Source organism: Spermophilus citellus (assembly GCF_964194105.1).
Source record: "Spermophilus citellus genome assembly, chromosome: 5".
Classification (NCBI taxonomy): Eukaryota; Metazoa; Chordata; class Mammalia; order Rodentia; family Sciuridae; genus Spermophilus; species Spermophilus citellus.
Genome location: NC_138186.1, coordinates 38,530,439 through 38,546,807, shown reverse-complemented (window position 1 = coordinate 38,546,807; position 16,369 = coordinate 38,530,439). Strand labels below are relative to the sequence as shown.

Below are 16,369 nucleotides of genomic sequence, written 5' to 3'. Positions count from 1 at the left end.
AGCTGTCTTAACTAATTCATATTATAATGGCATACTTTTGCAAATTAAAAAAAATGTTTTATACAGAGTAATCCCTCTCAAGGCCATTGAAAGGATTGTACAAGTGAGGGATTTTAACATATGTAGTGAGACTCATCATAAATACCACTCAAGGTGAGATTTGGTAATATCTATCAAAATAATCTCTATGATATAGACTGCTAAGAGCAGTACCCCTCCCCCACAAAGCCATCATGCAGAAAAAACAAAAACATCAAAATATCTACATGTCTGAGAATATTCATTGCAATACTTTGTATTGTAACACTAGAAATTTGGAAATGTGCCATTCTATTTAATTGAAGTAATATATAGCCACTAAAAGAACAGGATAGAAGTATGTTATGTACCCACAAGTTGGCTTGGTAGTTTTTGTGGAGGACTTACGTTAAAGTTTAAAACAAACAAAAACCCAGTCATTTGCTGAATTCAATGTGTAATATTACAAATTTTTGTAAGTCATAACTTGTGAGTTTATACATTCGTTTAAAAATAGGCTGGAGGAATATGCACCAAACTCTTCGAATAAAATTTTCTGAAAAATTGAATTGGGGATGAAGGAAGTTTTCACTTTTTCAAAAGTTGTGTTCACCTTCATGATATATGACTAATTTTTTACAGGTGTATGTGGATTTATAATTTAAAATGCAAATCTACAAAAAGTAAATCAATTATCCTTCAGAAGAGGCCTTTCTCAGAAATCTCATTTACTCCATGTTGATTGTCTGTTGTGTGCAGCATCCTGGCGATTATACCATGCAGAATATTAAAGAGAGAGACAGTAGAAGCCCTAGAGGCAAAGGATTAAGAGCTGGTTAGGGAAAAACACAAAAGATTAGGGAAAAACACAAAAGATATAAGTGCAGCAAGTTATTAGTGGCTCAGACAACAAATGGGACTCAACAGCACACCACTCACAGTTTTTTAAAAAATTAGCTGTTAATTTTTTTATTGAGTTTTGTTTGTTTGTTTGTTTTAGAGATTTCCGAAATGTTCTGATTATTCACAGCCTTTCAAATTAGAAATGTCAAAATGTGGGCGTAATCAATATAGAAAACAAAGAAGGAAATGGAGAATGGGAAGAGGATCCACTCAACAATATTCTTTAGTCATCTTTAAAAAAAAAATTATACCTTTATTTATTTTTCTTATGAGGTGCTGAGGGTCAAACCCAGTACCCCACACATGCTAGGCAAGTACTTTGTCACTGAGCTACAACCCCAGCCGGTCAACTGTTTTTTATTGAGGACTCTTCAAGAAGGTCATGGGGCAGGCTGGGTGAGGAGGGGAAAGAGGAATCCAAGGCCAGCGTGTGGGAGGATTTCTGTGCTCCCACACTCCTGGCTGAATAAGATGGCCTCAGCCTTTCCCTCTTGTAACGGAGTCATCGCTTTCGTTAAATGTATTCATTCCAGTACCACCAGCCTAGTGCACCTTCAAATTTCTTTCCTGGCGGCACACACTGCTAGAAGCAGGAGCCGGGTGAAAATATTCCAGTACCTGCACACTAGTGGGCTCTGAAAACCCATCCAGATTTCGTTCATTTTCTGGAACCAGTTTCCCCACAATTGGTTAGTCCGGGCTCATACAGACAGAAGCGGCAGAAATGACTGGTGCTACTCATCAAGGGGAAGCTCATTCTCCATGGACCTCGGTTTTCCCATCCGCAAAAGGAAAGAATGAACTACATCTCAGTTCTTTCTCAGGTCCGACTTACAGTGACTGGGAAAGGAGAGAGTGGGCCGAAATCAATGAGAAAAGGCAGGTGAGGAAGCGGTCTTCGACTTTCGTTTTAGGACCCAGAAGTGAGTACCGCTCGGTTGCATATCGACGACGCTTTATTAGGACGACGGGAAAACCCGGGGCAGTCTCTATAACAGCACCACTCACGCGTGGAATTCTTTTCACTAGGATTACAGATAACGGGGTAGCTCCAGAGGTAATTCTCTGTAGCTTCCGGAGTACTACCCTCCTCGACCAGAACCAGCTACTATAACCACTGAGATGACCGCACCACCTGGCATCCTAGAGCGGACCGGAAGTGAGCCCGGCTCACCCCCCCCGCCCCCCACCCCCCCGGGCGGAGACACACTGGCCCCGAGGCTGCGGTGTTCGTAGACCATCCGCCTCCGCCCTGCCCCCAGCCCCTCACGTCCTCGAATTTCAGTGTGAGCGCCTCAGAGGTGGAAGCTGTGGAAGGGAGAAACGGGCTTGTGCGTGGCGGCAATCGAGCTTCCTCCTCAGGCAGCTCGTGGTGTGGGAGGAGACCCTGTCCTGTCTGATTTCCTTTTCGTAGGCTTTATTTAGGGCCAAAGTGTCCGAGATAAAATCAGTTTTCTATTTCGCAAGTATCCTGTCGCTCAGTTTGTGATCCTGCAGCTTTAGTGAGTAGTTGTACGCTCATCATTTACGGTCTTGTCAGAGAATGACTTCACTTTCAATGGAATTGTTTTAATAACTGTCCTGTGTTGCGACGTAAACAAATCCTTTAAAACTGCCTCTGTGATTGCTCTTCCTTAAGTGTTTTCTTATATCGAACGTTTTCGTGACCAAAGAAAAAAGAGCTCAGGTAAAATCCCCCCCTCTGCTTAGACCACTTTTGTAAATAGCCTTTCCCTGAGCCTTCTAAGCTCAGGATGGAGACATCCTCTAGGATCCTCCCAGCCTTGGCTGGCCAGGTTTTAGAGGAACCAGGGGAGATTATCAAAGTAAAGGTTAAAGAAGAAGACCATATTTGGGATAAGGAGTCCTGCCAACAGAGGGATTTGTCTTATACCAGGGAACGCTCTCGGCAGCGCTTCAGGCAGTTCTGCTATCAGGAGACCCCTGGGCCCAGGGAAGCTCTGAGCCAACTGCGGGAACTTTCTGCCAATGGCTGAGCCCAGAAATACATACCAAGGAGCAGATCCTGGAATTGTTGGTGCTGGAGCAGTTCCTGACCATTCTGCCTGAAGAGCTCCAGGCGTGGGTACATGAGCATAATCCTGAGAGTGGAGAGGAGGTGGTAACTATGCTGGAAGATTTGGAGAGGGAACTTGATGAACCTAGACAGCAGGTGAGAAATTGGAGGTGCCATCTTAAACAGAGAATTTGGGTGCAGAGGTCCAGAATATAGTAAGTGGACTTAACACCACACTGGTGGCTGCAAATTCTGGTTTTGGGTATTATTTCTTATTTGGTCACCAGCTGGATGTTATGTTTATAACAGCCTTTGTGTAAATGAGAGCTGATCCAAATAAGTAGATTACTTAACCAAATGTGAATCCTTGATCTATTGCTTACCAGTGGAAAATTTAACGACTGTGAGATTGAACAAATACATTAGGAAAAATTGTAAAATAAGCATTAATATCTTGTGTAGCCATTTCTTCTTATGAAGACTGCTATTTTTATCACATATGAAAATAAATCAGCATAAGAGTATGAGGAATATCTTCTAGGAGAGACAAATTGAGAAGTAGCCTCACGTAGTGGAAATATGAGGAAACAGTGAATCACAAGATCTGGCTGTGTTCTATGATAGGCTTTATGACTAATTAGCTCTGTAACCTTTGGCATTTCCCATTGCCTCTGGGAATTTAATGCCTTCATTTATACAATCAAAAGATAAGTTGCTTCACTAATTAGCTGTGTAGCCTTGGGCATATTACACCTTTTCTGGGACTTTAATATCTTCATCTGCACAATGAAAAGATTAGTTGCCTTTCCTAGGGTTTTTTTTCCCCCAGTACCTAATATTGGTATGTGAAGTGTTTTGAGTGAAGTATTCTTTTTAGAAGAATTTTAGAAGACCATTACACTAGTGTTATTTTTTAACGGAATTTGCCTGCTATGAAGGTGATTTTAGAACATTATAGCTATTGCCAGGCATCTTTACATTTTTATAATGATGACATCCATACATTTATCTGAACTCTTTGAATATGTTCATGTTTTTCTATATACAGTCTAATGTATTGAAAAATGTGTTTCTGGAATGTAGAATCTTTCATATGAGATTAATATAATGCTGTAAATGAGTAATTATTATGCTGAAATTATGCTGGTTCATTCATTACTTTTCCCAGCAAGTTGGTGTTTTGGGCCATCAAATAAGAACAGCTGAATTCAAACAAACTATCTGATTGTAGCTGAATACATAAAGACATACAATATTGTACATAATGCCTCATCCCCCTACCCTTCTACCCCCATTCTTCCTTTTGGAGCTTTGGCCACACTGTCTTGTCTTGGAAGTGGTTGTTTGCATGGTTCTCATCTTTGTGCATTTTTTATTAAAATTTTTTGTATTCCAGAAAATGAGCAAGCAAAAGGGTTTGCAAGTGCCTCAGAAGCATGCTGGTGATAAATTTCTGCTAGTGAGTATAAAAGAAGAAAAAAATTTAACTGAAGAAAAGCTTGAAATTATAACATTTTGAAAGAACCTGTGATGTGTCCTGTGTCATAAGGAGGTAAAGTGTATAATTAGAATCAATGCTTGGAAAATAAAAGAAAGTTATTTAGCTAGTTATCTAGCTGGAAAAACTGCCAGTGCTACAAAATCTGCTAGAACAAGGCATAAAGAAATGGAAAAAATGGAACATTGGCTACACATGTGGGTTGAATACCAAACAAGAAGCAATCGGGTACATCCTTTCTCAAAATTAAAGAGAGAGTTTTAACAATATATGAAGGTCTTAAGATAACACCTGAAAATCCTGCAGAAGTATCTTCATTTACCATAAGTAGTGGCTGATTTTGTGATAGTTATGTTTTCCACAATGATAAGTTGTCTAGTGAAGCTGTGAGTGCAGACGAAGAAGCTGCAAAGAAATTTCCCCTAGTGTTAGGAAATTTTATTGCTGAAGGGGGCTACAGCCTGGACTAGATTTTCAATTTTAATGAACTAGTCTCTACTGGAAGCAAATACCTTCAAGGGTCTTTCTTTGGGAGAAATGGGGATTCCAGGGTTTAAGATTACAAAAATTCAACGGACTATAATGCTATGAAGCCACTGGAGATGTAAGGCTAAAGCCTGTTTTTTTTTTTTTTTTTTTTTTTTTTTTAATTCCTTTGCCAACCCACAAGCTGTCTAGCAAGAGAAGCTAGATGACAGGGCAGATATTTACTGATTTTCTGGGTGATGTTTCTATAAAATATTTAGGAGTAGCTGGATGTGGTGGTGCATATCTGTATTCCCAGTGACTCTGGAGGCTGAGGCAGAAGGATTGCAAGTTGGAGGCCAGTTTTAGCAATTTAGTGAGTCCCTAAGTGACTTAGTGAGACCCCTGTCTCAAAAGGGGGTGGGGGTGGGGAGTGGGGGGTGGATGGGTGGGGGTGGGGCGGGGAAGACTGGGATGTAGCTCAGTGGTAAATGTAAGGGTCCGGCGAAACGTCGGAGAAGGAAAGACCACATGAGACTAGCTTCATGCAATGGCAAGGGGGATTTTTATTAGGGATCCGTTCCAACGCGTTGGGACTCTGTGCTCACTCAAGAAGGGAGAGCAGCCCAGAGCCCAGAGCAGAGGTCAAGCAGAGCTTAAGTACACTTTTTGGAGAGGGCGGTGGGCTTTGCATACATCAGAACCAATCATCATGAGGCGCGGGGAAATTGAACAACAATTCTGATACATGATTAGTCCATTCATTGGAGGGAACAGTTTGGGCAGGGGTGATTGGTCACTTCCAAGTGGGGCACACATTCAAACTGATTGGTCCTGGGGCCTATATGCGTACGTGCCATGTTACCTGGAGCCCTTAGCTATTAAACAACCAGGGAATCAATGGAGATATTTACTGAGCAGCTCCCGCATTGTCCTAACAACTTACAGGTTCCGGGGATAGCAGAGGAATTGTAACAATAGGCTTTTACCTTTTAGCCCAGGCCTTGTAATCTAGAAGCTTTACAATGCCCTAGTCTTTTACACTTTAACTCAGACTTTTGCAGCTTAGAATTAGCTTAGAAATTTTACCCTTACAGTAAATGTCCCTAAGTTCAATCCATGTATCAAAAAATAAGGTATTTAAGAGGAAAGTTTTGTCTTGAAATTTTTAGCCAGGTATGGTGGTACATGCCTGTAATTCCAGAAGCTTGAGAGTCTGAGGCAGGAGGATCACAAGTTGAAAGCTACCCTCAGCAATTTAGTGAAGTCTTAAGCAATTTAGTAAGAGCCTGTCTCAAAAAATAAAAAGGGCTGGGGATGTGGCTCATTGGTAAAGCACCCCTGGGTTCAATCCAAAAAATAAATAAGTAAATAAAAATGAAGTAAAATAAAATTCTTAGAATTGTCAATCATACACCATGCCACCCTCTAGCAGTTGCTGAGCTTTTTCTTCAAATACCAAAATTCTCTTTTCACCTCCTAATGCAAATTATTTACTCCAGTCCCTTGATCAGGGTGTGATTGCAGAATTTAAAGCGTGTTATTTGAGGTGAACATTCAAGATGTTAATTGTATCTGTAAAGGGGATAATACCCAAACAATTTCTGAGTCAATATTAAACTTGTGACTGGTATTATTGGAGAGGTCTAGAACAATCTCACAAAATCTTGATTGCATGGGGTATGACATAGAATTCTTCCTGATTTAATACATGATTCCAAGGCGTTTAGCCTTCCAAAAATTGTCTCCCAAATCAAATCAAATTGTATTGCTACTGCAAACGAGGTTAAATTTAAAGAAGTTGAGACTGAAGATATTGAGGAACTACTGCCAAGGATCTTTCTGTACAAGAGCTACAAGTTATTTGCTGAGGCACACATGAAAGGTGTGGAGAAGAGGATGCAATTCATCAAGCTGCTCCTCAAGCCCTTTCCACTTCTAAGTTATGATAGAAAAATGGTTACAGTGGATGGAAGATAATGACCACAGTGCAGAACACAGCAGGTTTGTATTTCATAGTATAGCGTCCTATTTGGAGCCATAGAAAGAGCTTCTTTATGAAGGAAAGAAAATATTTTAAAAACTGTATATCTTTTTATAAGTCAGTGCTAAAGAAATAAAAACAAGATGATGAGCCAAAATAATTACTGTGTATCTTGGAAAGTGTGCAAATGCTTCTTCAACTTCTAAAGATAGTATCTCTCTACTCTTGCCCTTTCCTTACACCTATTTCTAACAAGATACCATCACCTTTCTAAGATGAAATGCTATGTAATATTTCTTCATTTAATATATTTTTGAGCAAACTGTATTTTTACTGAAGTTGCTATAGTTTGATTCATGTTTCAGTAATAATTTAGTGTTTAGACAGTCCATCCTTTACCTTATTTTCCTCATGAATCCTGTTATTTTTGTGCAGTTTTGCAGAAAGCATGTTCTTTTTGGAGAGTCATACATTATAACACTAATGCCTCTAAGGCAGTTTCTCACCTCTAGCAGCACCTCTTTTTCTTTTGTTTCAAATAAACTTTTTTTCTGTTAGTATGTGCCTATTACTTTATAATTTCTTATAGCTTTGTTGAAAAATGCAGCTACTGGTAGGAGTTTGTGTTTGGTCAGTTTCCCAAGTAACATTTGCAGGTGTATTCTGATCATATTTGATAGTTTTTATATGGCTTAGGATTTATGAATATCTCTTAGTCTTGTTGAAGACCAAGTTTGCTTAAGTGTTTCTCATTTTTCTTGTTTTTGTGTAATTTCTGAGAGGGGGAAATAACCACTAATGGATAGTTTTAGCTGCCAACCCAGTATGTATTCTCCCCATCATGTTGTCCTAACAAAATGTTGGGTTTGTTCATGCTGGTAATATACCTATATAAATTCTCTTCCTGCCTTTCTTGTACTAGAGTTAGCCATACAGCATAGTTATGGACAGGAAGAGCTAAATATGTTTTCTGGAGAAGCTTTTACTTTCCTGATAAAATGTAACAGATGTGTTTAGTTTCACTTTATCTGACTTCCTATGGTAGCCATCTTGTGACCATTAAGTTGATGATGAATATGAGAATGAGTACCAAATATGTTAAAAATGGCAAAGCAGAAACATAAAGACTGGGTTCCTGTCAAAACTGTTAGGTAAGTGGTGCAGTGCCACCTACTACTTCTGAATGTTATGTGACAAAAATCAAACTCTATTGGCCAGGTGCAATGGTGCACTGTCGCGACCCCCTTGCCCGCAAGGAAGACGCAACAACAGGAATCTTCTTTCAGCCGTTTATTCAGGTCCTTGATATTTCTTCTTCTTTTTTTTCGGATGCCTCTCCCAGCCTTAATAAAGCATCTCAAGCCCCAATGCGAAGCTGCCACGTGGAGCTTTCTCATAGGGTGTTAAAAAACCATGCGCCAACTCTCCCAAATAAGGAGTTGTTTGTTACAGACCACAGCGGAGCCAGCGCCATCTTGTAATGGCGACCACAGTCCGCAGAAACGGCTCACCACAGTTCCCCCTTTTGTTTTCCAAAAACAATACAGGCGAGAGTAGAGGTCCTATCCCACTGTGCAGAAGTGGCTGCATAGTATGGCTCAGCCCCAAGGAGGGCCCTTCCCCAGATCTGAGGCCATATCAGCCGACGCCTTTTTTCGTGGGACGGGGCGTGGACGCGTCTAACCCGCATGCAATAGGACATGCTCTCCTTGAGGTCCACTTCAAGGATCACTCAAGTGCAGTGCCTTGCCTCGCATCCTGTATCGTGATGATGGTGGACGAAGGGGGATGGCTGAGGCTGAACTGTGGCTGTATAGAAATACGACGACAAACAAGTTGGCAACACCCTAAAAGAAAGGCACGGGTCTTAAGGCGATAGAAAAGCACTAGTGTGGAAACCCATCTGCGTGCAATGGCAGTAAAGCCGGCAGAGTGCAAGGGCTTTCCAACACTAAGAGAATAACAAAGAAAGACATGTCGATCCCAGTGCAATGTTCATAAAACTTGGGGTGCAACGACCATGTCAAAGATTTACTGTTTAATCTGCGCAAGCCAGACTTGAGGTGAGATGCCATTTTCTAAAGCTGCAAGAGCTTGTATGATCATAGCTTTATCTGGACCAATTTCCGGCCAAATATTCGCCAATGATACGGGAGGCATTCCTGGAATCATTAAATCATGAACCGGCATCGGCATTGGCCAAGCCCGTGCCGCTGCCCACCACTGCATTGGTGTCGTCCATGTCATCGGCACCAGCACCAGAGCCAGAGCACTCAGCAGAATGAAGATCCTCATCACGGGGTTGCTGTGGTATTTCTTGTTGCTGAGTAGCTGGCGTCAAGACTCTTCTTGTCAGGCATTCAGGGACCCACAATGGTTCCGTGCGATCCTGGGAAAAAACACATACAGATCCTCGTGCCCATGTCAGCACGGGGTCGGGGCCGTTCCATTGGCCCGTAAGAACATCTTTCCACTTAACATAGCCAATCACAGAGGGCTGAGGGGACACATGTCTATCGGCCGCAGAGCGACCGTGAATATCCAAATTCAAAAAATTAATGGTAAAGAGAGCTAAGGACAGGCGTTCTTTAGGAGTATGTTCAGCTCCTATTCCCCCCTTTTGTTTTTGTAAAGTTTCCTTTAAGGTGCGATGAGCACGCTCAACAGTAGGCTGCCGCATAGTGGCAAGCACACATAATTGGAAAGGTTTATCACTCTGGAGCCTGCATAAAGTAGCATGTTGTATAGCTTCTTCTACTGTCATAAGGGCCGCTCTAGCCTCTTTAGTGAGGCTACGAGGGGAAGTAAGATCTGGATCACCCCTAAGAGTAGCATACAAAGGCTGTAGCATAACATTAGAAATATGTAAATATCCTCGTATCCAATTAATATCTCCCAGCAGTTTTTGATAATCATTTAGAGTTTGGAGATCCTGAGTTCGTATGGTGATTTTTTGTGGTCGTAATTTGCCATACCCAATTGTTGCTCCCAAATACTTAATAGAATCCCCTGTTTGAACCTTTTCAGGTGCAATATGCAGTCCATATTGAGCTAACAACTTCACTAGGTCTTTATAGGCCTCATAAACTGTCTGCTCTGATTTAGCAGCCAATAATACATCATCCATATAATGAATGATCTTGATGGAGGAATACTTTTGTCTGAGAGGTGCGAGTGTCTTCCCCACATACATCTGACACATCGTGGGACTATTAGCCATTCCCTGCGGCAACACTACCCACTCAAACCTTTGATCTGGTTCCTCGTGGTTACACGAGGGAAGGGTGAAGGCAAAACGCTGCGAGTCTTTAGGATGCAAAGGAATAGAAAAGAAACAGTCTTTAATGTCAATAACAATAATGTGCCAGCCTTGAGGAACAGAGGAGAGCAGAGGCAGCCCTCTTTGAATGGGCCCCATAAGTTGCATTTGAGCATTAACTGCTCGTAGATCATGCAGTAGGTGCCACTTCCCTGATTTTTTCTTAATGACAAATATGGGAGTATTCCATGGAGAAGTAGAAGGCTGGATGTGACCCAAGTCAAGTTGTTCTTTAACTAGAGCATGAGCTGCTGCCAATTTAACCGAGGGAAGAGGCCACTGAGGCACCCAAACAGGCTCCTCGGTGAGCCATGTTATGGGTATTTGAGCCCCAGCGGCCCCTAGGAAAAACCCAGACCAAATCTGTCAAGCTTTTGATGACCTTGTACAGGATGCTTACGTCCCTGTAAATGTTTTCCTAGTCCTAGACCTGGCCTATACCCCATATTTTGCATAATCTGTTGAGACACTGGGGAATAGTCATTACTAAGAGTGAACCCCATGTCTTTCATCAGATCACGGCCCCATAGAGAGATAGGTAAATCAAGTACATAAGGCTGAAAGGTACCATTATGTCCTTCTGGATCCTTCCAGACTAGATGTCTACAGCTGATCTGAGGGGCCTGGGCATATCCAAGTCCTCTCAAGGATTGATCAGAAGTCTGCACTGGCCATCCCTTAGACCAGTCCCTAAGTGCTATAATACTACGGTCTGCTCCGGTATCCAGTAATCCCACAATAGATTTACCTTCTATGCTTAATTCCAAAGTGGGGCGATTGCTCATATCTAGTGACAAATAGGCACAATTCCCTCCGGTGGTACCAATCTCATTCCCTGTCCGTGACCTTGAATCAGCAGGGAAGTGATTATGTAAGCTAGGCAAAATTAGCAATTGAGCAATCCGATCCCCTGGGGAGATGGACACAATGCCCCTTGGAGCTTCCACCATAACCTTTATTATCCCTACAGTATCAGGACTTATGACTCCGGGGAAAACATGAAGACCTTGTAAAATAGAGGATGCACGTCCAATTAGCAAACCTACAGTGCCAGGTGGTAGAGGCCCTGTAAACTCAGTTTCCACCAATTGGACTCCCATCTTAGGTGTTAATACGAGTCTGGAGGTGGAACAGAGGTCCAATCCCGCGGCACCTGTAGTGGCTCTCCGCGTTTCATGGGATGGCGTAGAGATGGCCATGTCTCGGGTTCGGGTGTGACATTCTCCACTGCCCCATATATTTGTGGGCCCTGGGGTCGAGGGCCCCGTCGGCCGTTTTTTGGCCCAGCTGAAATAGGCTGTCCATGGATGTCCCTCACTGATCTACACTCTCTTGCCCAATGCTTCCCCTTTTTGCATCTTGGACACAACCCCGGTAGACGAAGGCCATTGGAAAGGCCACCGTGAGAAGGTCCAGTAAAATTGTCTTTTTTGGAATTGTCTTTTTTGGGACATTCACGTCTAACATGACCGGGTTGACCACAATGGAAGCATGTTCCGGCGGCAGGACCGCCCCCTTTTGTAATCCGAAGGACAGCAGCTGCAAGACCTGCATTAGTTAAAGGTCCTCCAATCTCTCTACACACCTTCATCCATGCTTCTATGCCTTTGTTCTTATAAGGAGCGATTGCTGCTTTACATTCCTTGGTGCATTGCTCAAAGACCAATTGCTTGACAAGGGGCATGGCTCTATCAGGATCCCCAAAAATCTTTCCAGCGGCGTCCACCATCCTTGCTACAAAGTCTGAAAAGGGTTCTGTAGGGCCTTGTATAATCTTAGTCAAATTACCAGATACCTCTCCTCTATTTGGAAGTGACTTCCATGCCCGAATGCAAATGTTATTAATTTGATCATATACCTCAAGAGGGAATCCTGTCTGTTGATTAGCAAATCTACCTTGCCCCAAAAGCATGTCCTTATCCCAATGAGGATGTCCCGCCGCATGGTTTTGGGCGGCCTGTTCTATTGCGCCCTCTAACACAAATGTTCTCCAGTCCAAATATTTACCTGGGGAAACACAAGCCCGAACAAGGCTAGCCCAATCAGAGGGAGTCATACAGTATCTAGACAGACTCTCCACCTGAGTTAGTGTGAAGGCGGCATCCACCCTATAAGTGCGCACAGACTCCGCCAGAGTCTTCACAATTTTGAAATCTAAAGGCTCATGGAATCTTCCCCTATTATCATCCTGAAAAACTGGATAAGCAAGACCCATCTCAGCGTTAACAGCCCTCCATGTTTGAGCATGGAAAGCTCTCCCCGAAACACCCCCGCCATACGGCGGTGGATCCGGAGGATCACATTTCTTGAGCTCCTGTTTATTTTTGTTCCCTTCTCCTATAGCTAAACTCCCTAGCTGGCGAGACAGCCTCCCAAGCTCCTCCTCCTCATCCTCCTCTTCCTCTGACCCACTTTCACATGGGGGTGTGCGCAGCGCACTGAGATCTGGATACAATCGTCTCTTCCCCTGTTTCACGCTCCGCACACTTCCATCCTCCCGAGATACCTCACTTCCTGCCGTCTCTGATTTTTCCTCATGTAATTGTTCTAGAACTTCCTGTCCTTTAGTAAGTGCGTCATGACATCTGTCCTCTGTGAGGCAACTACGGACTATTCTCCAAAGGGGTATCACCCCGCCCTCTAATATGCCCTGCTCAGAAGCAAAGTCAAGATCTTTGCCTAATTTATCCCAACTAGGTATGGTAAGGCTGCCCGAAAATGCAAACCACGGTGCAGCAATATCTATCTTCTGTAAAAATCTCTGTAAAGTATGATGCTTCACTTCCAGGCCCTTGGAACGTAACAGGCCATCTAGGGCCAGGAGAAGCGGACTTGAAGATGCGGCACCCATGACACAACAACAAAAGAAACACAGAAAACAAAAGACACAGACGACAAAAGAAACACAGAAAACAAAAGTGAAAGTACACATTGCAGCTGCAATAAAATATGAGGCTCTCTCTTTCTTTGTAGAGGAGCTGACCCCGCTTTGGTCGCGGATCCCACTTACTGGGACTATCCCCGCTTTTGTCGCGGGTCCCACTTACCTGGGACTATCCGGTGCACCACCCCTGACGACTGAAAGTTCTGGTTCCCGGGTCTCGGCACCACTTGTCGCGACCCCCTTGCCCGCAAGGAAGACGCAACAACAGGAATCTTCTTTCAGCCGTTTATTCAGGTCCTTGATATTTCTTCTTCTTTTTTTTTCTGGATGCCTCTCCCAGCCTTAATAAAGCATCTCAAGCCCCAATGCGAAGCTGCCACGTGGAGCTTTCTCATAGGGTGTTAAAAAACCATGCGCCAACTCTCCCAAATAAGGAGTTGTTTGTTACAGACCACAGCGGAGCCAGCGCCATCTTGTAATGGCGACCACAGTCCGCAGAAACGGCTCACCACAGTGCACATCTGTAGTCCTAGTGAATTGGAAGGCTGAGACGGGATCCCAAGTTTGAGGCTAGCCTCACTAATTTAGCAAGGACCTAAGCAACTTAGACCCTGTCTCAAGATTAGGAAAAAAAAAAAAAAGGTTGGGGATTTAGATCAGTGGTAGAGTGCACCTGGGTTCAATACCCAGTACCAAAAAAAATTAAAAATTAAAAAATTTTAAATTTTAAAACTGTATTTGAGCTGCTATAAGTTAGTTCTAACTTAATGGAAATATGTACATTTCTAATGAGTATAACAATATTTACTCCACTGTCTTACAACCAGAAGTTTCTTTTCAACAATTAACATATGCAATTTTGGATCCAGTATCTATTTTTCTAACCATACAGCAGAGTAAGTTCTATCATTGGCACACATTTAATCTTTTAGGTATCTTGTTCCACCTGGTGAGTACACCTGTGTTATTTGTTTTCCACTGATCTGTAGAATTCAAATAAACAAAAAAAACAACTTATTATATAATCTAAGATATACTTTAATGTTAGGTAGGCCAAGAAAATTTTCTCTATTGTGTACTGTTTTTTATACTAATCCCTATGCATACCAAAATCATTTCAGAAACTTCTTTATTCAGTTGAGGGTACATTTTGGAAGACCAGCATGGCAATATTAGCATGACAATACTGTTGATGAGTATAAAGTTATTAATCTTTGATCTACTATACATTTTATTTTTATTTTTTAATTTTGTTTTTAATTGTAGTTGGACACAATACCTTTATTTAGTTATTTATTTATTTTATGTGATGCTGAGTATCGAACCCAGGGCCTCGCATGTGCTCTGCGAGTGCTCTACCACTGTGCTCCAGCCCCAGCCCCAGCCCCAGCCCTCTACTATACATTTTAAAGCAGTACAATTTTCACTAATTAACCTGAATTACTGGTATGGACTGTTTTCCTTTTTTTTTCTTCTTCCTTTTTTCTTTTTAAAGAGAAACCCCATTTCAGTATTTAGCATAGAAAATAATATGTCACTGATATACAAGTTAACCATCTAAATTATTATCTTTTCTAATTCGTAAAAATTAAATAAATACATTTTATTGTCAAATATAGGATAACATTTTTTTTTCTTTTTTAAAAAAGGAAGGAACTTTTTAAAATACCTTTATTCTATTTATTCATTTGTATGTGGTGCTGAGGATCGAACCCAGGGCCTCATATGTGCTAGGCAAGCACTTTACCACTGAGCTATTGCCCCAGCCCCACATTTGATTTTTTTTAAATATGCCATTTCTTTTCAATGTTGCACAAATAAGGAGTTGATAAACTTTAGCTAGACAGCTTAAATAAATCAGTACATGTAGGTCAGCAATATTTTATTGGTAATTTGGGATGTATCACAACTTCATTCCAAGAATTGTAATTTAAATAGATCAATGAATAATATTTCTAAGGCAAGGTTAAGAATTTACCTGTGCATTATAATTGATATTTGTACTCATGGTAACTTCTTTTGCATTATAACTATGGACTTAAAGTTACATATTTTTTTAAACAGATTTGATTTGTTTGAATTTGCCATGGAATTATTTTCTGTTGCTTAGTTTATCACTTCTTAATATTGAAAATCTCAACACCAGGCCAGACATTAATGAAGGCAAAACTGCCAAACAATAAGGTCTTACAGACTTATTTCATTTTTCCCTATGCCAGATCCAAATTATGTACAAAAAGCTCATATTTGAATTTATAAAGTACAGCAAATCAATAGGATAAAAGACCTACCCCAATAGAAAAATAAACAAAGGACTTGAATATCTATATTTTTAAAAATAATAACCAATTGGCCAACAATCATATTAGTAATTAGAAAAATGCAAATTCAGACATACTATTTTATTCCAACCAGAAAAGATTTAATAAATTAAGAGTGTCAATATGACTAAATTTTGGTGAAGATGTTTAGCTACTGGAATGCTTATTACTAGGAGTAAACTGTTATGATTACTTTGGTAATATCTGACATACTTAATCATACTCCATGAGCTAATATAACTCACATTTAAAGACATGTAAGAGAATATATAACAGCATTATCATAATTGCCAAAAATTTACATGTCCATTAGAAATAAAATGGATGAATATATTGCAGTAAATTTATACAACTGAATACAACAATGGAAATGAATGAACAATTGCTACATTCAACAGTGGGGATGAGTTTTACAAACATAATGTTAACCAAAGAAAGCAGACAAAATATTGCATTATTCTGTTTATGTAAATTTCAAAAAGCAAATGAATCTGTGGTGATAGATGTCAATATAATAGTTACTTTTGCAGAAGACATTAGGCAACAAGACACCTTTCTGAGATGTTGGTAATGTTCCTTTTCTTGACCTGTGTGGTTCACTTTGTGGTAAGTCATTGAGTTCTGCATTTGTGAGTTGTGTATTTTTTTTTCCTCTAAGCCTATAATATTTCAACAAAATTAAATTCAAAAAGGTAATTTATATCCTATTACAATGTTTCCTGCATGATAGCTATGGTACTTGACATATATGCACATTATTAGAATTCTGTGTCATATGAATGGGAAATCGTTTTTTAAAGCCAAGGCTAGTGAGGGAAAATTTCAGAATTAACCAAATTTAAAAACTAAATTCAGAAACTGATTCATAAGCCACCAGAGGATATGCTGTTTTCACTTGGATTTTGCAAGTTATGTGCAGAGCATAGGTTGATTAGTTTTCAACACTACATCTTATATACT

At 41.0% G+C, this 16,369-nt stretch overlaps 2 protein-coding genes across 2 annotated transcripts in view; one reads left to right on the top strand and one right to left on the bottom strand.

Moving 5' to 3' along the window:
• Nucleotides 1–16,369, bottom strand: part of PGBD1 (piggyBac transposable element derived 1) — a 340,888-nt gene that overhangs the window by 27,159 nt on the left and 297,360 nt on the right. The gene's annotated exons all lie outside the window — the stretch shown is intronic.
• LOC308649039 (SCAN domain-containing protein 3-like) lies at nt 2,317–5,301 on the top strand. Its single transcript, XM_081294304.1, is given in 3 exon segments — nt 2,317–2,901; nt 2,904–3,094; nt 4,335–5,301. Coding segments are annotated over 3 exon segments (540 nt in total). The 5' UTR covers nt 2,317–2,675; the 3' UTR covers nt 4,458–5,301.